The sequence below is a fragment of the Gymnoscopelus microlampas genome (genome assembly GCF_963454915.1).
Source record: "Gymnoscopelus microlampas genome assembly, chromosome: 17".
NCBI classification, from domain to species: Eukaryota; Metazoa; Chordata; class Actinopteri; order Myctophiformes; family Myctophidae; genus Gymnoscopelus; species Gymnoscopelus microlampas.
In genome coordinates this window covers 20,765,941-20,789,127 of record NC_139954.1, presented here as the reverse complement: position 1 = coordinate 20,789,127, position 23,187 = coordinate 20,765,941, and the positions used below count along the sequence as shown (strand labels likewise).

The 23,187-nt window shown below is 41.5% G+C and overlaps 3 protein-coding genes across 3 annotated transcripts; 1 reads left to right on the top strand and 2 right to left on the bottom strand.

Moving 5' to 3' along the window:
* Positions 1 to 33: 33 nt before the first annotated feature.
* On the bottom strand, positions 34 to 8,008 carry nxpe3 (neurexophilin and PC-esterase domain family, member 3). Its single transcript, XM_084085310.1, has 6 exons — positions 7,714 to 8,008; positions 5,268 to 5,492; positions 3,372 to 4,153; positions 3,201 to 3,271; positions 2,891 to 3,112; positions 34 to 2,788 (listed from the first exon to the last, which is right to left on the bottom strand). Exons 2-6 carry the CDS (start codon positions 5,415 to 5,417, stop codon positions 2,232 to 2,234), a joined length of 1,782 nt encoding a protein of 593 aa, XP_083941436.1. The 5' UTR covers positions 5,418 to 5,492; positions 7,714 to 8,008; the 3' UTR covers positions 34 to 2,231.
* A 1,482-nt stretch (positions 8,009 to 9,490) lies between these two features.
* On the bottom strand, positions 9,491 to 17,956 carry cep97 (centrosomal protein 97). Its single transcript, XM_084084398.1, has 11 exons — positions 17,595 to 17,956; positions 16,847 to 16,986; positions 15,925 to 16,083; positions 15,684 to 15,785; positions 15,459 to 15,572; positions 14,911 to 15,077; positions 14,460 to 14,624; positions 13,546 to 13,757; positions 12,811 to 13,468; positions 11,906 to 11,981; positions 9,491 to 10,862 (listed from the first exon to the last, which is right to left on the bottom strand). The coding sequence occupies exons 1-11, from the start codon at positions 17,629 to 17,631 to the stop codon at positions 10,329 to 10,331; spliced, it is 2,364 nt and encodes a 787-aa protein (XP_083940524.1). The 5' UTR covers positions 17,632 to 17,956; the 3' UTR covers positions 9,491 to 10,328.
* Positions 17,957 to 19,823: 1,867 nt separating this feature from the next.
* Positions 19,824 to 22,452, top strand: LOC311064240 (calpain-7-like; the record flags this gene model as incomplete). The annotated part of the gene is made up of 1 exon (XM_084084075.1): positions 19,824 to 22,452. The coding sequence occupies one exon, from the start codon at positions 19,824 to 19,826 to the stop codon at positions 22,296 to 22,298; it is 2,475 nt and encodes an 824-aa protein (XP_083940201.1). The 3' UTR covers positions 22,299 to 22,452.
* Between the last annotated feature and the right edge of the window lie 735 nt (positions 22,453 to 23,187).

The window sequence follows — 23,187 nt, the reverse complement described above, 5'->3', positions numbered from 1 at the left end:
GTGAATACCACCAGAGCTGCTTGAGAGTGCACATGTTAATTTTGAGAGGTGTTTCATCTATTCAAGCTATATTCTCAGCTAGGCTTGTTACTCTGTCAGGCTGCTCTTAATCCTGCTGCCTTTTAAAGGGTTAAGGCTGTGAGACACTATGCTGTCTAAATATTTAGAGGAAAACAAGTAATTTCAATTGAATAACTAAATTATAATGGCTAATTGGGTATTCCTTTGCATATACAGTACTTCCACTCCTGCCTCTGTAGTACTGTACTATAGGTCTAAACCCATCAGGAGCAAATGGGTGCTTAATGTGTTCTATTTCAATGCAGTCAAAACAAACACAAACACATTGCTGCATAATGCTTCATTTAATAGCGACGTCATCTGTGGTTTAGTGCAACTGTTTAAAGGTGCAATCCATGCATTTCAACAGGCTTGTTGCATGACATGAAATACATTATTGAAATGCTGCCTAATACTGCCTAATTTATGCTGATAAATTTAACACTTATACAATCACCCCAGCCATGGCTCTCTAATGGCGCAGCTTTGCGTGAATAAAATGTCCATAAAATATTCAAGAGCAAGCAGATGAGGGATATTTAAGCCTAATTTATACTATGTCTTACTCCCATGTTGCTCACAGAGAATATTTGATTACCCAGTGTTGCACAAGGTATGACAAAGTATAAAGACGTTATACTCAACGTGAGTATATAGGACATAATAAGTCTGAACATGTGCTCCATTGTAATATTCTTTCAGAGGAGTTGGAACTGTGAACAAGATAAGCTTCCAGTTGAAGTCAAGGGGTAAGCAATCATTTCAGAGAATACTTGGCACAACTGCATTTAGCACTTGTAATCAGTGGTACAATCACTGTTGTGAGTCTACTGTGAATAGAACGCCATATCCCCGATTTCGGCCAAAGCTTGGCAGAATATTAAAAGAATAACTGTAAGCACATTAGATACACCTCAACTTTAATTAGAGATACAGTATCTGATAAATAAAAAAGCTCTTTACAAAAACATTTTCATGCCTTCCTCTCCTCTTTTGCACATTCATGAACACCAGTCCTTAAATTCTTCGCTCTGACTATCAAATAGTCACATAAAACTTCAAATGAGAGGGGGAAAGAAGAGACAAATATAGAAAAATACAATTCAGAACAAAAAAGCTTCAGCATTTGGCAGATGCACAGCAATAACATGACATTACTTAAAAGCTGCTCATGTTGAAGTTTAATTTTCTTACATCTGTAAAACCAATCATACAGTAGGCCTACTTATTATTCCAGGCTATGAGAACTACAATTACGTACCATACCATACGTACTAAAATGTATGGTTCATGCTTTTTGCAATGGCTTTTAAATGGTCAGTTTTTTTCAAGCACAGATTTTAAAAAAAGCATAACTTTCATGTAGGCCAATTGGTGATATCAAAACACCATTTGATGTGCAGTTTGCAAAATAATACTGTATTTCTAATACTGAAATATTTCATTTGAGAAATAACCAACAAGAAAAAAACCAAATAAGGTGCACTTTAATCCCAATGTAGCCATGCTGTGCAGATAACCAAATAGATTGTCTAGATTAGTTTTCCTTTTCCATAAATATATGCACATGGTGTAAAGCATAATTTCAGTTAATTCATTCTCCAACTTGTGTTATGGCTTAATCCACAACAAAACATTGCACCAAGTTTTCAAATTTCTGTACTGAACAAGCTAAACATGAATTGCCCTTTGAAACAAGGACACCCACAGTCTGCCTTTGGCAAGAAAATAATAAGCTAAGTTATAAGCAACCAATGCTGCTCCTTTATTTAGTTGCAAACTTAATAACTTGTGGATGATGGTGTGGAACTGTGTCAAAGCCACCTTAGTGTACTGTATGTATCATCAATAGCACAAACACAATGTTGACGTAGAATGGCAGTGGCAATAAACCAAGCACACAATGCTCATGGTATATTTTATCAGCAGCCGTTCTTATTTGTGTAATTTCACAAACCGTTCGCAGTATGATTGGGGAGCAATCATGAATGGTTGAGTTATGCTGTTGATGCCATCATCTGGTGTGTCTTTGAGAGTACTAGATCGTAGCAGATACATTAGGCCATATTTTCCATGTACACACATTTGGAATTCAAACAGTATCTGGTTTTCTGTAAACTCGACTTCCCTGAACAACACATTCGTTTTCCTAGGCAAGCCTCCTTTCTTTGTTAGCTTTTTTTCTTTCCAGGACAAATGTAAGACAAGAGGAGGTCTATCATGTTCTTGACAATAGTTGGTGGTGGATGGAGAGCGTGGGGGAGGTGGTGCGCTAAAGTCATCTCCCAGGCATCCACGAGCAGGACATCCAGTCCCTTAAACATTGCCCTCAGCACCCCATCCAGCTGCAGTGAATACCAGTCACTGTTGTAGAGGCTCACCTCTGGGTCCAAGGCCTGAAGGTTGGCTGATCGGATAACCACCAGGGTCCCTGGAGCCCGGTCCAGTAACCGTACCAGTGCCTGGCGAATGTTGCGCAGCCGGCGAATGTAGACCTCCACAGGGAAGGTGCTGAAATGAGCCCATATGCTGAGGACTACTACAGTGTCGGGACCACCGGGCAGGCCATCCAGCTCGTTAGCGATGTAGCGCAACTCGCTGGAGGATACGGTTGTGAAGCGAATTGGGGGACCGTGGCAGCGATACTTCACAAGGATGTTGTGGGTGCTGTCCACTGCCAAGTAAGGGCCAACATTTTTAGGACTGTGTAAGTTGAACTCCTTCAAGTCTAAAGTCAGAATAAACAAATATACTGTAAGACAGATTTACGTATGTCAGAGCATTTGAGAGCAGTGCAAAACGTCACATTATTCTTTGAGGTAATGCTCACCTGGCACGAATGCGTTGAGATACTCAAACCATTGTCTGACGGTGGAGTCCCCATACATGTTGATCACCTTGCCCATCAGACACTGTGTGATGGCTGATGACTCATTGAACTGGTGCATTGTAACTCCACCCAAAGGTCGCCATGAGCCCTCAAAGTAATACCCAGGAGGTATTAGCTTGATGGGCTCTGGCTTCATGCTGCTGCTTTCTGCCTCTTTTTGGTCTGACATAGGGTGCAAAATGTTCAATGAATTTACTGAATACAATATAGTAAAAAAAATACTGTAGTGTACATCCATATGATCTCTTACCTTTCTTCTTAGGTAGTACATTGACTCTATCGGTCCCTGAGGCATGGATGCGAACTTTGATATTTACACCGCTGAGACAAAAGAAAAAGAAAAGATAATATTGGTACAGTGAAAAGTGAACCTGATTCGTAGCATTGCAACTAAGTTCTACTCATGCACAAAACGACTAACCTCTGGAAGAGCAGCGCTTCTTTGTTGGAGATCAGGTGTTTCTGATAGCCCCCCTTGGCATGGTTGATTCTGGTGTCACAGCTCAGCAGTTTGGGCTTGTAGCAGTACCAGGGCTCTCCTGTGTGGGGGTCTGTGAAGTTGCACAGTGGCTGCTGGTTGGGAGGCAGGCACATGTTACACACAGTGGACTCAGACAGAAAACCTGAGCGGAACAGGCTTTTGAAGAAAACACGGTCGGGTCGTTCCTCCCTCAGCCTGCGTAGCACAGTAATGGCCTCACTTGGGTGCACCAGGGTAATCTCAACCAGGGTGGAACCCTCCCAGAGAAGAGGGAAAACAGCAGAATAGAATCCATTCCGGTGGTCCAGCACCTGACCCGCTACACCTGCTCCCAGGTCAGGGGAGTGAAGCCGAGCCAGCAGGAAATCCCCACCGTAGCGTTTGGGGCGGCCCTGAAAGTCATGCATTTGTATGAGAGCCTCCAGCTGGTCCCCAACATGCCACTCTCTTCCTTCTTTAGTTGGAAGGATTGCGAAGAGGCTGTGCACAGGGTCACTTGTCTGGCGTAGTGGCACTAGGGTGGAGCGGGCCGGGGGCTCCGGCCACGCTATAGAGTCTAAGAGGTAGCGTTCCTCCAGAGTGTTCTCGGGTGACGGCTTTTGGTCGAGGTGACCACAGTAGGTGTGATTGTGATATAGGACTTGAGGCCCGTCCTGGGTAAAGGCGGAGTGAATTCTGCTCTGGAACTGGTAGAGGGTTGAAACCGTGTGACATTTCAGGTTCTGTTGACAGAGAGAGAGATTGCTGACAGCAGTAATGGTGGAGTTGTAATGTGATGATACAATGACAACACTATTAGGGCAGCATTTTCTGGCAATGGGCGATAGGCAAATTGGAATCCATGATGTGTAAATTTGAGTTTGAAAGTTTGTCTGTTGGAGCGAAAATGTATGAAATAACATTTACTGCTGCTATCACTGTCATCTTTGCCTCCCTTTTAATCAAAAGATAGAAACGTTTTATAATATCATGTTTTGTCCACTGTAATTTAATATAATATATTAAATTACAGAGGACAAAACATGAATATTATTATAGACATAAAGGTCTGTATTTATTGGTCTGTTTGGTTAACAAAAAATACTAACTTATTGTCCTGGTATTCCAACATTTAATTCTTACAAGCCCACCAGAAAGGGTCTGCTTGCTCTGGATCTGACCAATTACCTAGGTTGATAATAAAATATCAAAAACAATAAAGTCTGCACACTGGATCACACTCCAAAGTTCCTATCCTTTCGACCATTGGACGTGACGCTCTTCATCAGGTCTGATGAAAAGCCGGTGAGGCTCGAAACGTCAGTCCAATGGTGGAAGGGAACCAATACATTTTAAACTTTGCAGCATGATCCAGTGTGCAGACTTTGTTGTTTTGGGATTCTGACCTCTGCCCGGCACCTGGTTTTAAGTGAGTGGATGTGCATGCTTTATTATTCGTTTCTGATAATAAAATACTACCAGCAAAGACTGTTCTCTGATCAAGACTGTATAGATATCAAACTAACTATAATAAGAGAAGAGGCAAGTATGTAAGCAAGATGAGAATTCAATATTTACAAGACTACTTCTATATTTTAGGCTATACATTTTCTCACATGACCACTGGCGCATATTAGGCCTATACTGGAGGAATGCAACAGTTAAAGAACGCACTTATATGGACAAACTTGGTACTCTTATCCGTAGCAACCATTACATGATTCTTGCAATCAAATAACTGCATATCATCCTCTGGTAGAAAAGCATCATTCTGGATAGGCTGGCAGCACATATGACACAGGCAGCATAGCAAAGCAAGTCCCCAGATCTCTTTTATCTAACAACACCTGTTCTTACCTCCAGAGTGTGAATGTTACGTAGTAGGAAGATGAGGCCAGAAAAGGCCACGAGGAGGAAGATGGGGGCATATTTGGACAGATTACGCCACATACTGCCCCCCTTCTGTCTGCCATGCTCAGGTCCCATTTCACATTCCGCTGTCACCATGGTAATGATGGCATCATGTTGTTTTCAGCACCTTCCATTTTTGACACATAAATATTGCCAAATATTGTTATTGCCCTATGTTGGAGGAGAGACAGACAATTATTTGAGAAGCACTTGAAAAGAAAAGAAAAAAAGAATAATAGACCTCATGTAATTTCATAATATCACCCAATAACATCTAATGTAAATTTGATTATTTCCAGCAGGCTGTACACTAAAAATATATATAATACCACCCTCCACAAGCAAGGGTTTGCCATTTCTTTGTGAAAATTCATTTCAGATACAAGAATAGAATTAAGATAAAGCTGAAAGATACAGATCTGATAGCTGAACCCTGATTCATCTGCTACCTTTCATTTCTGTCTTTGTTATATGATTAGAACATAACATGTTGCATTGTTTTCCTATTTCCACACTTACATGTTTGTATTGTGAATGACTTTCAAATAACTGGCTGACACAATGTCCCAGTCTCAGCCTGGTTAAAACATCATCATCCCTTCTTCCCGGAGTTTATCAAACTTCTTACTTTTAACATGATTGCAAAGAGATATAACTAATACCTATCCCTTCATTCTTCTGTCCACTCAATTTGTCATTGAAGCTCTAGTTTTTCTTTGCAATTGCTAAAACACATTTTCCCAACTGAACCTTCTGATCAATAATTTCCCTCAACAGAGAGTCCGGCTTAACCAATTTGTCAAGAGATTGCATTTCCCTCAGCCTGTGTGTCAAGGTATCCACAAAAACACACATCAGCCCATTTTCTCAATCGTAAAAAGCACACAATCTCCAGGAGCAGGTGAAACTTAATGTCCCACCCCTTGAAGCTGCAGAATCTGAGCAGATGATGTTTTGTTTTTTCACCTTGTTTTTTTTGCTGTTAGCCTTTCTGTTAGCCTATGGTGCCATATGGTTTAACTGAGTTAAAGGGAACTCAACAATTACAATAATTAAAATAATAGAACAAAGCTAGATGGTTTTGTTTAAAGGGCAATAGATAGATTTAATTAAAAAGATAACATTTGACCAGCGCTGCTGTAGGTGCACTGTTGACCAGGTACATAGACTCTGAGGGAGAATGACTCATATTAACAAACAATACAAAAAAACTATTTGTATAATGTATCTGCAATATCCAATCCAAAAACCTAATTGTTAATATTTTATAACAACTTAAAAAAAAAAGTGACATAGAGACATTACTCTGTCTACCTACAGCCAAAGTATCAATACATGTATTTATTAAATTATTTCCATTAATTTGTTCAAATATGCAAGATATCTCTAGGCTATTGAAATATGCGCAATAAAAAGTCCCATGAAAAATGGTTCTACGCGAAGTTACCTTGGAATCAATCAACTGAGAAAGGTTTGGTAATGACCATTGGTTTCCATATTGTCTAGACTAAGACGTCACATCAGGGTTATCTGAGGGTAGGTTTGTTTAGAGTGATGATGATAATAACTGTCATCAAACTACAAGATAGGCAGAGTTATGTACCAATATATAAACTAGGCATGCAGAAAGACAAAAATCCCAAATAGTTTGGTCACCTTGGGTGCTATGGATTGGCACTGCAGCCATATCTGTAGCCTACGCTTTAACCTCGGATTCAGGGAGAAACCTTCTAGAAGAGAACAACCTCTGTAGGACACAGACTGACCCAATCACCGCCTTGGTGAAGACGATGCTGCTGTTCTGCTCTCCACTCCACGCAAATAATCTCGTGATGTTTTTGAATTAGCCTAGTAGCTACTGACTGTACCGGCTTATTGGTCGACAATAGAGATTAGTGTAAAGGTCGTAGACTATGGTCAGTAAAGCGACAACGGTACCGTATTATATAGCGTACAGGAGTGCATTATGATTTATGTTCACTGATATGCTTGGGTATGATTGATTGATTGGTCGTATTTAGACCGTGCTGAAAGGATCCACTTCAGCCACACAGTACAAGAATAGCTAGTCTTCTGTTCTGCTGCCTTGCTGACGTTATATCTGCTGCATAGCATAGGGCACTGGGTGGATGTAGAGATCTGTGGTCCAGCATTAAGCTTAAACCCCCCATAGTCCAGCATACGTGACTGTCACATGATAACATGCATGGAACACCAGTGAAACCTCCTGCACTAATGCAATTGCAATGTATGTAATGGTCAACAGAAAATAACTGATTACACCTATAAGTATTAGAAATAGACCTTTATAAATATTACATTTGTTATGAGGTCTACTTTATTTTAGTCCTGAATTAGAATGTATATATATATATACAATAATGTTACTTACATGGGTTGACCGACACCATAATATTCGTTTTTCGGCGCGTGGATGAATCATTGTTGAGGCCCGTCAAGCGGAATAACGCGTAGATTACAATGAACACGACTGCTTGACATCGGTAATCAGACGTAATTTGTGTTGAGGGTCCCTTACAGTGATTCATTTGGGCAACACACCAAGATCCACCTTCGGGAAAGCAGCTTCTCCGCTACCCCAGAACTATGTTGTAATACCCTTTGTAATGTGCTATGTTTTGTTTCGCTGCGCCCTCTAGCGGTCTCCCTGTGGTCACCAATAATACATAATGGATCAATTATCAGCTACATACGCAGTGGTGTAAAGTACATTTACTCAAGTACTGTACATCAGTAAAATGTTGAGGTATTTTTTTTTACTTTACTGGAGTATTTCCAAATTTCAATACTTTTACTTATACTCCACTACATCTCAAGAGGCAAATATTGTAGCCTACTTTTACTCTGATACAATTATTTGGAAACTTTGGTTAGGCTACTAGTTAATTTGAAGATATTGGATATTATTACAAATGTACATTAACCACTTCAACCCTATACTGTACTTTGCCTAAAGGTTAAATCACTATATTCGCATATCATTGCTCTGATACTATTCTGATAGTAATCATTGCTCAGAGTGTCTGTTCAGTAACAGGGGTCTCCTCATCTCTCTAGCTCTTTAATAAACAGGGGGGGAAATCTGGTGTGTTGCCAATTTCAGCCAATCAGGAGAGTACCAATTTTTCAGGTTTATCTTATGTTATCCTGAAACAAATACAAAAGCAGACCAGGGAGATAAAAAGCTCTTGCAGAGAGAGGCACTGGCATTACAGTATACTTGAGAGACAGCATCTTGTGGTTTGAATGGAGCTTTTGAGCCAATTCGTTTTCTTTAAGTTTTAAGTTCTGTAAGTTTAAAGCATGAACTGTAATTGTGCATTTGATAATGTTGGTTGTAATAAACTATCAAGGCAATCAATTGTGGTGGTAATAAATATACCAAGTGTCTAAACGTAACTAAAATGAGGAAATCAATGTCTAAACTTAACCATAACCTTAATGTGTGTTCATGGGTGAATGTTACACAGATTACAAAGCACTCTGGATAAAGGTGCTATAGCAACGCTATGCAGGCCATTTGCCATCATTTACATGTACTGTATGTGCATTTAGCATTTCCCATTAAAAGTTAAAACATCAGTCTCACCCATTTTGTTGGATATTTTCAGAATCATACTAAACTAGGGGTGCAACAGTTAATCAAACTAATCGATTATGAAATATATATATATATATATATATATATATATATATAATCTATAATTTAATAAAATAATTGAATAATAATTGATTTATTTTTAATTACTATTTTGTACTATGTTAGGCATTATAGGCAATAAGAAAACATTTAAAACTTAAATATTGAAGCAGATAAACAAACACCATCTCGATGCGATGGGAGCTTCATCTGCTACTTTCACTATTTTTGCACAAAATCATTGTGCGACGATGTATAAAATATAGGGCTCAAGTGGTTAATTGATTCCTTGATATATAAAAATATAGAAAAAAGACTAGTGTTAGAGAATACATTTAGTCTCTGAATGAACAATTTTAAAAAATGATATGGGGTCAATAAATGCCGTATTTAACCATGAAACATGCCATTATGTCAGACATGGTCACTTATGGTCAAAAGGACTTATACCTAACAAGAAACATCTAACATTGCTGATCACAAAATATTTCACCAATGAAACATGAAACCATGTGAAAAAAACTTGATTTATTCAATTTTAGGGAGATAAATAATCTAAAGTGTTAACATTTTTCTTTCAACATTAGAACTTCAGATAAGTAGTCACAGCAAAAATGAGCAGGCACTGCTCTATATTTATGCAAAATTATATACATCTTCCAATGCCCATTTAGCCTACAGTGTTACTGCTCTCACAACGTAACCTACATGTTTTATAATTTCCTGTGGACACAGGGCATATTCTTATAATCCTAAAATGACTTATTGCAGTTTCTGACAAATTGAAGTATTGGATATCAAATAGATATGTGATTAAGTTCCTGGTCTTTTTTAATCTGTAAAAAGTACTGAGCTACTTAAGTGAACTTAAAATGTTCCAGGCCACGATTGTCCTATTAAGCAAGGTTTTTTCTTGTGAATCATCATGAAACAGGGAAAATGTCCTACAACTTAAACTTTCAGCAACATAAACTGGAGTTACATTCAGAGGAAGCTACCGTTTCACCGTTTTTATCTGGCGTCTGGGTTGATGATGCTCACGAGTACTTTCAGACATGGACAATGTTTCCAAAAGCAACAACATCTATACATATGGAAGCCCGTTTCCGGCCAATGTGGTGTAAGAATAGTCATAATAATTAGATGCTTTCTCATTATGACTAGTCTCTCATAATTATGAGAAAGTATCTCATAATTATACTATCTCATAATTATGAGATACTAAGTCATAATTATGAGAAAGGATTTTTTTTTTCTTTCACCACATTGACGGAAACAGGCTTCCATATATACAGTAGATACTTAGGCCAGAGCAGAATGTGTGCACATAGTGCTTGTTACGTTTTTCAAGCTGTTAAGACAGGACTGGGAGGAGTTTCCTGTTTGCACTGCAGTTCTGATTGCTTGTCTAACGGCGAGGTGGGCTGAACCATTTTGTTGGGAGAGAAGGGTGAGGGGGGCTGAGGTGTCTCTGTTCTATCACTGGACATGCCCTCCTCTGACTCCTCTTCCCGCTGCTGTACTGAGTTAAGGTACTGCTCCAGCAGACTGCAGTCTGGACTGTTCCCAGTCTGGTCTGTCCCTATTGAATTAGGGGCCGCCAAATTCAATGCTCGCACCGTTTCCAGAGAGTCCGCTGTCCCACTGCTCAGGAAGCTGTCCTCTCGTCCTGCTGGCTGCTCACCGGTTGACTGGAAGCCAGAATCTGGAAAGGAGATGTCCGTGCATGCAGGATCTGCAGTGCTAGATGCGACAGGCAGGGGCAGATTGAGGACGGGCTGGCAAAGCCCAGAGGCTGAGTTTTGAGCTGGGGTCACAGCCTGAGGAATGCTGGCTAGCTGCTGCTCAACAGACTGCTGCCACTTTTGCATAGACTGGACCTACATAGAGATGGCAGGAAACATTTGTATGTAAAGTAGTAAAGGCAGTCTAACGTACTTGTTTAAATTCCAAACAAATTAAACAGCAAACCACTTTGGAGGCAAAAAGTATTAGTAACAAAAATAGTTGATCAGCAGTCGGACCCTAAGTTGATCAGACACGCATCCTCCTATATAAGCCCATTCAACTTCAAACTCCACTATAACCATGTTATAGACTCATTGAAAAAACATGTCCAACAAATGTCTAACATTAGAAAACAAAACAAAAATAAAATCAAAATGACAATATCTGCCATCAACATGTTTTTTCAATTAGTCTAACGTGGGTTTTGAAGTTGAATGGGCTCAGAGGAGGGGGGCCTTGTCTGATCAAATTAATATCAAAATATTGAATCAAGCAACTTAAAAATTGTCTGAGGTGCACACAAAAGTCAGAGAAAATGAACCCAGAAGTCTTTTAAAGTGAAATAATAAGTGAAATACATTCATACTGAATGAATGGATTTACAAAGGGTGCGAGCCGTGCAACCTACAGTATATGAAATGGGGAGTAACAAATGATCAGCATTGATCATGAGCAGCAGTAGCTACAATGAAGGATAAAACCAAGCAGTCAATCTTTCATATAGGTTGTACATGTCACAAAATGACATACTGTAATTCATCAATTCATTCAATGAGCAAGTTTCTAGTCTGTAAAGCTGGAAATGACATGGAACTGACTTTGGAACCGACGTGGATATAATACTGTACAAGCACAGTGACTGTCAATGAAGAAAGCGTTTTTGGAGCAAAGTGATTGAAGAATAGGCAAGTGACTAACTATGTTTGTATCATAAAACAGTTCACATGATAGTAACAAAAATGAAAGCAGATTATGTAGGCTATGGTCGGCCAATTTAATATTTGAAATAGAATCTTGTCAGCCACGATGGTCAGCCAAGAAACTGCCCATCGGAAACCGGAAACCCTTCATGTGAAAGTGTGTACAATTTTGAACCTGGCTGTATGTATTTGCATCAATAATTTTGGTCACTGACCTGTTTCCACAGAAACTTTACAGCCTCCTCCTGAACCAGCCTTTGTAGTCTCTCTTCTTCGTACAATTTCTGCACTCTGCATTGTAAACACAATAATTTCTTTGCAATTAGAATCTTTGATGTATTTCCAAATCAATAACATCACATATATCATTTCAGGGTTCCCAGACATTTTGAACGATGAATTTTCAAAACTTTTCCAAAGTATTTTCCCACATTTCCAGGCCTATAGCAATCATACGGTGCAATAATGAGGCTCTTACACCAGTGAGCTATCAATGCCCCGAGACAGACCCGAGAGAAGATGTCACGTGACAAAAAGAACAGAGCTACAAGCTAACAACTTGTCACCGTGCAACCTTGAAAATCGATTATCTTTGTCACGTGATGTCCTGTATACATTAGGCCGCACTCACACAGCTTGTGCAACGCATCACTAATTCTTACCATGTTATGTATTTCAAGTATTGTTAGACATGTTTTCTATGAACAAAATGAATAGCAAAAAACAATCAATATCCAAAACATTTTATCAATTCCAAACCTTTGCCAGGCCTGGAAAACTAATTCCAAAATATTTCCAGGAATTTCATGACCGTGGGAACCCTGTTATCTATATGCTGCCGGTCAACTAAGTATGGCCAATAGACAGGCACCGGCCTACTCATGAACGAAAGTTGGAAATGTATGCCCCACCGGTAACGGAACGCTCGCCAGATTTGTGCGATAGATTTCTGTGTCTGTGTCCCTTTTATGCGCATATGGCGTTCCTTGTCGGGCATGCCCAAATATGGAGTCTAGGCCAGTATGACATCATATTGATGACTCAGGATGAAATTATACTACAAAAAACAAAAAACATTACAGATTGCACCTGCTATCTATGGAGAGAATCTGTGTCATACCTTTCAAACTCTCCAGAAAGGAAGAGTATGTGATCTTGCATCCTACGTAAACGGATTTCACTTCGCACCTCTCTGGCAACCGGATGGTGATGGCGAGTGTGCAGTCCCCTCCACCAAGACTGGATTCTGACTGCTGCCCTGTCTGACTCATAGGAGCATGATTTAGTAGCATCAACCACAGATTCTTCATGCCTGGGGCCAACCTTTGGCTCAGACGAGATTTCCTGAAAAAGATTACTCTGAGGTTGGTTGCCTCTGTCCCCCTGTTGGCCAGCAGTTGCGGCTGAAGCACAACTCGGATGACTTCCGGTCGACTTAGCTGCACTTCCTGCATTTTTTTTATCTTCCCATGAAGGTGGAGGATAAGTCTTTTCCATAACAGGTTTCTTCCGCCAGTTCGGACACTCTGGGGCCAGGGAGTCAGGCTCAAATGTCTCAGTTTCATCCTCACTCTCAGAGTGGTTTGGTTGGGGATCTGGGTTAGAACTGATGGGGAGAAAGGTGGACTCAGAGAGCAGGCTACCATTGACCCTCTCCTCATTTGTTTGCATGTCTTCCATCTGGAGGTGCTCCTCAGCCACCCTGGGGCTGTGAATCACAGGAGCTGATGGGTGAGATGATTCCGTGCCCACCCACGTATTAATCTGCAGAGTTGGCTCTAAAGCAAGAAGAGAAAAACGATGACAAGACAGCTCAATCTCTGGAACGAGGATGCATTATAAAGAAAACTGATACCTGATGGAGGAAGCCCTAATAGCACTGATGTGCTACCCGTCTCTCTGCTTGATGGAGTAGCAGTTGGTGAAGGTGCAATGGCTTTGTTTGTCTCTCTGGCTCCCCCTTGAGGGATATGCTGAGGGCTGTGGGCCTCCACATCTAGTTGAGTTGGGCGAGGAGGGCTGCGAAAGCCCTCATGGGTCTGGTGCAAAAGCTGCCTTTGGTGAAACCTGGGAGAAAGAAGGCAGGTCAAGCAGGATGTCAGTAAATTGAATATTTTTCTTGAATGCCCATGCATGCCCGGCGCCAGCGGAGAACGGTGTGTGTGTGTGTGTGGGGGGGGGGGGGGGGGGCTGAAAGTACCGGAGAGATTTTTAAAAATATTTTTTGAATGTAGACTATTTATTTGCCCTCAAAATATTAAGTTAGGTGTCTTTGACATTTACAGTGTCGTGGAGTCAAGGTGGCTATTTACAGCGTCTGTCTGTCTGTCTGTCTGTCCGTCCGTCCGTCTATCTATCAGTCACGGTCCGCGACTGGACCATGCTGCTTGTGTTGTTGTTATCGTCCACACTCACAGTGCTAGTTGCGAGCCCATGAACAGAGGTGGTTGCACTTGCAGCAGATTCTGTCTGTTTTTCATCCATTTCCGAATATGCATTTTGAAACTGTGCTCCATTGATATTATGTTAATTAAAAGTTTTATGTTTCTTGACTGAGGGGGCAGAGCGGTCCGCTTGAGGGGCCGTCGCCCCCTCGTGGCGCCGGCCGTGTGCCCATGTTTGTTAGTCTTCAAAGAAAGGGGAGTCAAGGTGAACACTAACTTTCAGCCTTTTGTCCTTGGCACCAAAGACAATTATCTCGGTTTTGTCTTTGTTAAGTTGAAGGAAATATTGGCACATCCAGTCTGGGATCAATGTTTTCACGGTTACCTCTGTTTAGTCAGGATCTTTTCCAACTTGGCGTCTTCTGCGGTTTCCAGGGCTGGAGTCGAGATCAGAGGGCACACAGTTGCCAGGTACTGAACCAGCTGTACATGCTGACCCGGTCGATATGAGCGACCTTTGCCCTGGCTATACAGCCATTCTGCTTTCAAACTGTGCTCATAAAAATAATAGTAAAGAAATTAAATAAACAATCCATCACAATTTATTCTGCTACACTGGGCTCAGGTACTCATTCCTCATCATACACTGTATCATCATTAACAAACATTCTGGAAATGTCACCTCAACAATGCTTAACATCAAACAGACCTTTATGTCTGCTGTCTAGTCAAGTCCAAGGAAACACATTTTTTTAAGGTGTGCTTGGCAATAAAGTGCTTCTGACTTATTATAGGGACAACATTCTACAGCACAAGTCCATACACAGATTACACACCCTTCTTTTTGTGAGACTACATATCCGTCCAAGATTTTCAGGTTTAGGCACCAGCTCATGATGTATGGTCGATAGTCAAATCCAGGCAGCGAGGGGGTCGCCATGACACAAGGGTTGCTCATAATGGACAGCTGTTCCAGTTCATGGAGAGGTGCCAGGTATGAAACCTAGGAAATGCAGAGGAAGAGAGGCAGAAAAATTACAAGTCCTGAAATTAGTCATTATAACATTAGATTCTCTGAACTTTTATGATGAGTCAGTTAATTGAATTATTTATTGACAAGCATGTTTCAGGCTGCTGCCATACTAAATGCCATGGCGAGACTGTCAATAAATAATAATAGAAATATCCTGGTAGTTGTTGCTTCAGTCATTATAAGAGAACAGGCCTTCGTTTTTTGTTGTTGTTTTTTTCATCAAATGTTACTTTGAAGAGCCTACACACTAAAAGAAGCCAAACAAATCACATAAATGCTGGCAATTAATTTATCGCTACAGTATATTTCATTTTCTTGCACATACATGAAAAACAAAAAAGATGACATTACTTCGTTGAGATCCTGGATCTCATTTTCTGCCAGGGAGAGGATTGATAAGTGAGCAGGTAGGTGGGTAGGAACAGTACGAAGTGTTGTAACGCTGTTTCCATGGAGCAAAAGTGTCTGTGAAAAAAAATACATACAATAATAAAAGCTGCACCAATACCATGACCTTGCCATAATTTATTAAATGATCACACTTTCCCTTTGAACTCAATCTTCATCAATGCTTACCTTTAAGGCCAACAGTTTGGTCAGATCACCGATGTTAGATATATTATTGTCAGACAGGTCCAGGTGTTGAAGGGCAACACAATTGCCAAGATGCTCAATGACCTGAATAAAAGTATTTAATGAGTTAAAAGTATTGCCACTTTTAACTCATTGAAAGTATTGCCACATTTAAAACAAATTACCCCAGGAAACCAAAAATGAAATACAATTTAGCACCATAATGGATGCCTCCAATAATCACCTTGATATTGTTGCCAGCCAAGTTAAGCCATTCAAGGTGTGGGAGGTCCCTTAGACCCTCAATGTAGCCAATGCTATTATTGGGCAGGTTGAGAACTCTGAGTTCTGTTAGTCGAGACACTCCCATCATTCTCACCAGGCGGTTGTTGGCAACGGACAGCTAGAAAGAAAGGGATGAGAGATGTAGGCTGGAGTTACACAGCTTTTCAATGCATCCTGGCCATCCAATCATGCCAGGTCATATTAAATGTCAGATGTGTAGTGTATCCCCTCAGGTCGATCCTTCCCTACATGGAGATCTGATGAGTTCAAATCTCAATGATGTGTGGACAGCTACAATTATGGGGATGCAATCTGGAAAATGTATTAAATGCGCCATATTCCCATCCCACAAGTCTTCATTGCAAAGTATGACTATAATGTGGAAAGAATTTATATGCTTATTGGTTAGACTTAGGGTCAGGATGAAAATTGTGTTATTATAATTATATAACTGTTATTAACAGTTATATGAAATGCTTACAATCAGCTATAAAACAATACACTAATGTCTGTGTATAATAATAATAATAATAATAATAATAATAATAATAATAATAATAGTACAAATAAGAACGTGTTCCCTTTAGTTGTTGCTGGGTATTGGCAAAGTACATTTGCACAAACCTGGAATTTGTCCTATGCATTTAACCCATCCAGACAAGAGCAGTGGACAACTACTGAACAAGGCCCTGCATTGCCTCCATAAAATGTCAAATGTTTTAAAACATAGTCCAATAGCTGGTGGATGTTCTATTAAGATAGACATACAACAACAACAACAATAAATGTTGCAAAGAAAATGTGCAAAGAACAACAAAATGAAGAATGTTACACACACTGCTGTCGTAAACAACATGCAGCATTGAGGAATGTTACTGTACCTGTTGGAGGCCTGGACTCCTTTCTAGATTATCCAGTTTCATGATATGATTGCGATCCAAGATGAGAGTGTGAGTGTCATCAGAGCAGACAAAACTAGGGTCCAACTTTTGAATGCCCTGGGCTGAAAGGTCCAATATGCCTACCGAATAAACATTACAATCCATAAGCGCAATGTTGCTCATCACCATGACCACACAAAAGTGCATTGATTCTAACATGCCAGCTAGATATGCAGTCACACTAAGCAGGTAAACACATTAGCTCAGCTGAATACACAATTAAACACATTGTAACAGACAGACAAAAGCAGACATCTACTTAGTTCTACTTAGTAGATATAATAAGACAAATTTAAATACAAAATACACTAACAGAGCTAGTGAAATGACAATGTCATACCTATGACATTTCTTTTGTTGACAATGATAACAGGGATGACAATTGTCATCTGTTATCATCATCGTGACAACATGGATATTTTCACTAGCTCATGACCTCAGACCCTTATTTTTACCTCTATGTCTCAGACCCTATGCCTCAGAGGCTGATAGTTCTGCTGCCCACATTATGCTAACGCCATGCCATCCCCGATGGTGCCGTTTAAAAAGCTATGGACCAGAGATGCATCATAATAAATCCTGGTTGTAGCTACTAACGTTAGCTACCAGTCTACCACCAAAAAGTCTTGACCACATCACAGATACCAGAACAATTAAATATGATGATTACACAGTTAGTAATACTCACCAGTATTTGTATCAGTTTTCAAATCTGATACACCCATCTTTAGGCTGTACTAAATACCAAATGTAGCTAACTGTAAAAGCTGCAGTATGGCAGGAATGGTCCTGACGCTCGTTACGATTCAATGGGGTTTGCTGGAAAATGTAGTTCCAAACAACGGTCTCCACAATGGTAGCTCTGGTGGCTGGTGCTTTAGGCTTTACAAAGGACTACACATTTGGACGTTCAAGCTAACTGGTGATTAAACCTATAACTATATTGATTAAACACGCTAATGTTACGTTGTAACGGTTAAAGAATTGCCCCCGTTGCTAGCATAACGATGACAGATGGATACACAGAGTTGCGCGCTTGGACTGCCTAGACGTCGTTAATGATTTGTTGTGAACTGTTAGTGTGACGTGAACTTCTTCATGTTGGTTGGTTGGTTCCCGCTTGTGCTGTGGCTCTCTAGGCAACCGCATGGGGTACTTCAAATGCCCGTAACTGAATTTTAGACATGTTAGCCTTGTCCAATGTCCACAGGCAACTATTTTATCTAAACTTAAAGTTTATCACATCACAAGTTTAAACCAGCTAGATAAAGAAGTGGGTGACATTATTTTATGCCAGCGAATTCACAACAGTTAAATTGTGTTAAATAGACGACTGAGAATAAAAACTAGAAAAAGTGCTCCTCGGAGCACAGGTCTCCGCCAGGTCAGGTAAGTTATTGTGGGCCAGCAATGTTCGGAATTCGCCAATCAGAATGGAATATGAAAAATCGGACCGAACCATCTTGATCACTTGACTATAGAGATAATGTGTACCGATTTGCATGATGTTTGGACAAAATTTGTATTTGTATGAGTAATATAAAAAAGAAAAGTGTTGCAAAAATTGTCTTCCTGGTGGCGCTATAATAGGGCAATGTTAAAATGGTGGCATTTGTTCCTCAACGTAGTGCAAATGTGCGTGCAAAGTTTCACCGCAATCGGACGCTGCGTTCATGATTTGCAGCATTTTGTTCAAAACGGGCCACTCCAGCACACTTTAGATGTCAATCTTAGCCAATCAGGATGGAATATGAAAAATCAAGCAGATCCGTCTTGATCACATGACTATAGAGATCATGTGTACCGATTTGCATGAAATTTGGATAAAATCTGAAGGCTTAATATAAAAAAAATGTTTCATATAAGTCGGCCTCCTGGTGGCGCTATAAAAGGCAAATGTTAAAAATGCAGGGCAAAGGATTTTCCTTGGCCTCTAGAGAGTGTGCATACAAAGTTTTACAAAGATCAGTGCAGTTTTTGGTAAAAACACAAATCGGCCTGTTATAACGCCATCATGAGGCTGATTTGAAAGATTTAAAGTGGCATTTCTTCCTCGGCCTAATGGGAATGTGTGTGGAAAATGTCATGGAAATTGCATGCTGTGTTCATGATTTGAGGCATTTTGTTCAAAACGGAGTACTCCTGCAAACTTTAGAAGCCAATTTTAGCCAATCAGGATGAAATATGAAAACTCTGAAAGACCAGTTTCGTTTAATGGAGATACTGTGTACCGATTTGCAGGATTGTTGGACAAAATCTGTAGGAGTATTGTCAAAAAAAATTCACAAATCGGCCTCCTGGTGGCACTATAAAAGGCCCATGTGGGGGCGGAGGTTCTGCTGTGGCATCCAGGAAGTGTGTGTGCACAGTTTCACTGCGATCAAGCCAACAGTGCCGGAGATTAGCTGTACACAGACAGAATGACACACACACGGACACACGGACGGACAGGAGGCAAAACATGCCTTTCGGCCTGGCGGAGACAATAATCTATGTGAATCCACCTAACGACTGCCCACAATCGTGGAGCCAATCAATGGATTTTATGTCCTGTGACGTAAGTGGTTAAGAATTGATGACGTATGTATGACTCCAAATGTAGGTAAAGTTTCAGCTCGATCCGGCCCATTTACTTCCAATTAAGGAATTAATCATTAAACAAAATATAGCTGAGAGAGAGAGAGATTCTCCTGCGGCTGCGGAGGACATTCTCGGAAGCAACATGGTTGTTTTGGTACAGTGCTCAAACGTTAGCAGAATATGATGTTACCAGCGGATAATTAAGTATTTAAAGGCCAGTGTAACATTTAGTATGATTTTCAAACCTGTAAATGATTGGTGTCTTCAGTTTATATAAAAACGGACTGCCGTTAGCTTGTTGGCCAGCTAGCCTACTAACTTAATAAATTGTCTCACTATGGACTGCAAAGCGTTGGAGCTGGATACCATCAAACTTGCTAAAACGGCTGTGACCTGTGACCAGAATGGGAAATATAACGAGGCTGTCTTTTACTATAAGGAGGCAGCCCAAGCCCTGATCTATGCGAGCGTGGCAGGGTCCAAGCTTGAGGCCATTCAGGATAAGGTGACAGAGTATCTGGATAGAGTACAAGCCCTCCATAATGCTGTCCAGGCACAGAGCAGTGATCCACTGAAGTCGCGGCAGCAGGTGGACTTGGAGCGAGCCCACTTCCTGGTCACACAGGCCTTCGATGAGGATGAGAAGGGAAACTGTAGTGACGAGGCCATTGAGCTCTACATGCAGGCTGTGGAACTGTGTATCAAGACGTCCAATGAGACATCAGACCAGGCGCTGCAGGTCAAACTCAAGAAATTGGCTCGCCAGGCTTTAGACCGAGCGGAGGGGCTCAAAAACACCCTTTCCAAATCGGCTCAAGCCCAGCCTCAGGACAGACAGGGACTGTCTGGGGCCAAGTCCAGCAGTGCTCCTTCTGATGGTCCGGTTTGTCCGTTTTTTCCCCTTGGGCCAGAGTTCTCCCTTCATGATCGGCCCCAGCCGGTCTGGGCAGTCCAGTCCAGCAAGCCTCAGGGCCAGAGGTACACCTCAGAGGAGATTGAGGTGCTCAGGAGCACATCTACAATCAACAGCATAGCCTATGTTCCCTTTATGAGTGTGGACCTGAAGGAGAGATTTGCCTTCCCTGTCCCTTTCTCAGACAAAATGGGAAAGCTGGCGCTATCACCTAATCAGAAAGCTATCTTCTCTTGCTGGGTCCGACCAGATGAGATCTGCAATAACCCCACCATGATCCTGTCTGTGTCTAGTTTCAGCATCAAACAGACGGTGGTGTCTGACTGTTCGTTTGTGGCTTCATTGGCCGTCAGCGCAGCCTATGAGAGGCGTTACAGCAAGAAGATTATCACCAGCATCATCTACCCTCAGAACCGCAGAGGGCAACCAGAGTATAACCCTTGTGGGAAGTATATGGTTAAACTTCATATCAACGGCGTTCCCAGGAAGGTGATCATAGATGATTACCTGCCTGTGGATCGCAACGGGGAGCTGCTGTGTTCCTACTCTAGCAACAGGAATGAGCTGTGGGTCTCTCTCATTGAGAAGGCCTACATGAAGGTCACGGGAGGCTACGACTTCCCTGGATCCAACTCGAACGTTGATCTCCACGCGCTCACTGGCTGGATCCCTGAACGCATCGCTATGCACTCAGACAATCAGTCCTTCAGCAAGGATGACTCCTTCCGCATGCTGTACCAGAGGTTTCATCAGGGTGATGTCCTCGTCACCACAGCGACAGGGGTGATGACAGAGGAGGAGGGGGAGAGGTGGGGCCTGGTGCCCACACATGCCTACGCTGTCCTTGACATCCGGGACCACAAGGGGATGCGTTTCCTTCAACTAAAGAACCCATGGAGCCATCTGCGATGGAAGGGACGATTCAGCGAGAGAGACGAGAAGAGCTGGACTCCTGACCTTCTCAAGTACCTCAACTTTGATCCCAAGACGGCGCAGAAATTTGATAATGGTGTGTTCTGGATAACCTGGGAGGACTTTTGTCAATACTACAATGTCATCTATCTCAGCTGGAACCCTAGCCTGTTCAGAGAATCCTCTTGCATCCACAGTAGCTGGGATGGTAAGCAGGGCCCAGTTAAGGATGGCTACAGCTTGGCCAACAACCCTCAGTTCAGACTGGAGGTCCAGTGTCCAGCAGGGGGCGCAGCTGTGTGGGTGCTGCTTACCAGACACATCACTGATAAGGATGACTTTGCACAAAATCGGGAGTTCATCACACTTGTTGTTTACAAGACAGATGGGAAGAAAGTTTACTACCCTGCTGATCCTCCCCCCTACATCGACGGTATCCGTATCAACAGTCCCCACTACCTGACCAAGATGAGGCTGACCAGTGCAGGGACGCACACCTTCACTCTGGTGGTGTCCCAGTATGAGAAGCAAAACACCATCAACTACACGCTCCGGGTGTACTCTGGATGTAAGTTCACCTTCTCCAAGATTCCAACACCCTTCACAAACATAAAAAGGATCAACGGCCAATGGAAGGGGGCCAGTGCAGGAGGCTGTGGCAACTACAAGGACTCCTACAAGCACAACCCCATCTATCAATTTAATCTAAAACGACCAGGGCCCTTGCTTATTGAGCTCAGAGGGTCCAGGCAGTACAATGTTGGCTTTGAGGTGGTGACTGTGTCCACGGTGGTGGATGCAGCCGCAGCAGGCTTCCAGAAGAAGACCAGTGGAGGATACAGGTGGGGTTTCAGCTACATGGAGGCAGACCATATTCCAGCAGGCATCTACAATGTCATCCCCACCACCTTTCTACCCAAACAGGAAGGACCCTTCTTCTTGGACTTTGGCAGTGCCACACCCCTTAAAGTCTCCCGGCTGCAGTGAGGGGAGGTCTGCAGGTAGGAGGATTTGGCAGGGTTTTGGAATGCACAGCAACAGAGACATCAAGTGGCATTAAAGGATATTCTCAAGCCATACATTGGATGTGGTGGTGAGGCCTGAAGAAAACCCACAAGATGTTGGATTCAGCCGTTCTCTCCCAGCATCTCCCCAACGACCTTCCATGGACTTGAATCAGTTTCAGTGGATTGGTTTAAGCCTCAAAGTTGATTCTTAATTGTTGCCATTTTATAACTGATGGTTCAAAGACTCAATGGATCATCAAATACAGTGAAATAAGATAATTTATTCTGTTACAGTTTGTAATAGAATCAAGGCTTTAGAGGAAGGTGGAGGCATGGAAAGGCGTTAACAAATAAATAAAGCTTCTTGACAAAGTAATGATGAAAAGGTGTCACAGAAGGCCACCATGCTGTCTTTGTCATAGTAACATAGATACAGTAGTCATCTATTAAGAAATACATGCTGACAACGATATGCTGCCAATAATATGGGCATATGATAAATTATATTTGTGGAATGGTCATTGTCTTCTATTTGACAATATCATTACCCATATATGGCTTGCAGGATAGGAAATGAACACAAACCTCCAGAACAAGCATGGTGTCTAGCAGGTGTGTGTAGAGCAGCAGAGAAAATATACTCTTGATGGTTAGTGTAACACACACTCAGTCACTCTGATTGTCTGGAGGTTCTTTACTCAAACAATCAAATCAGGCTGTTAAGGTGTTTAAATTTGCTGGTGTATTTTCAAGATTTGGGAATAAAATACTGGCATTTCAATACAAAGACAGTACAATACAACAGTTTCGGTATACAGGTATAACAGAGGAAGGTCAGTAGATGAAGAACTTACTTACTTACTTGCCTA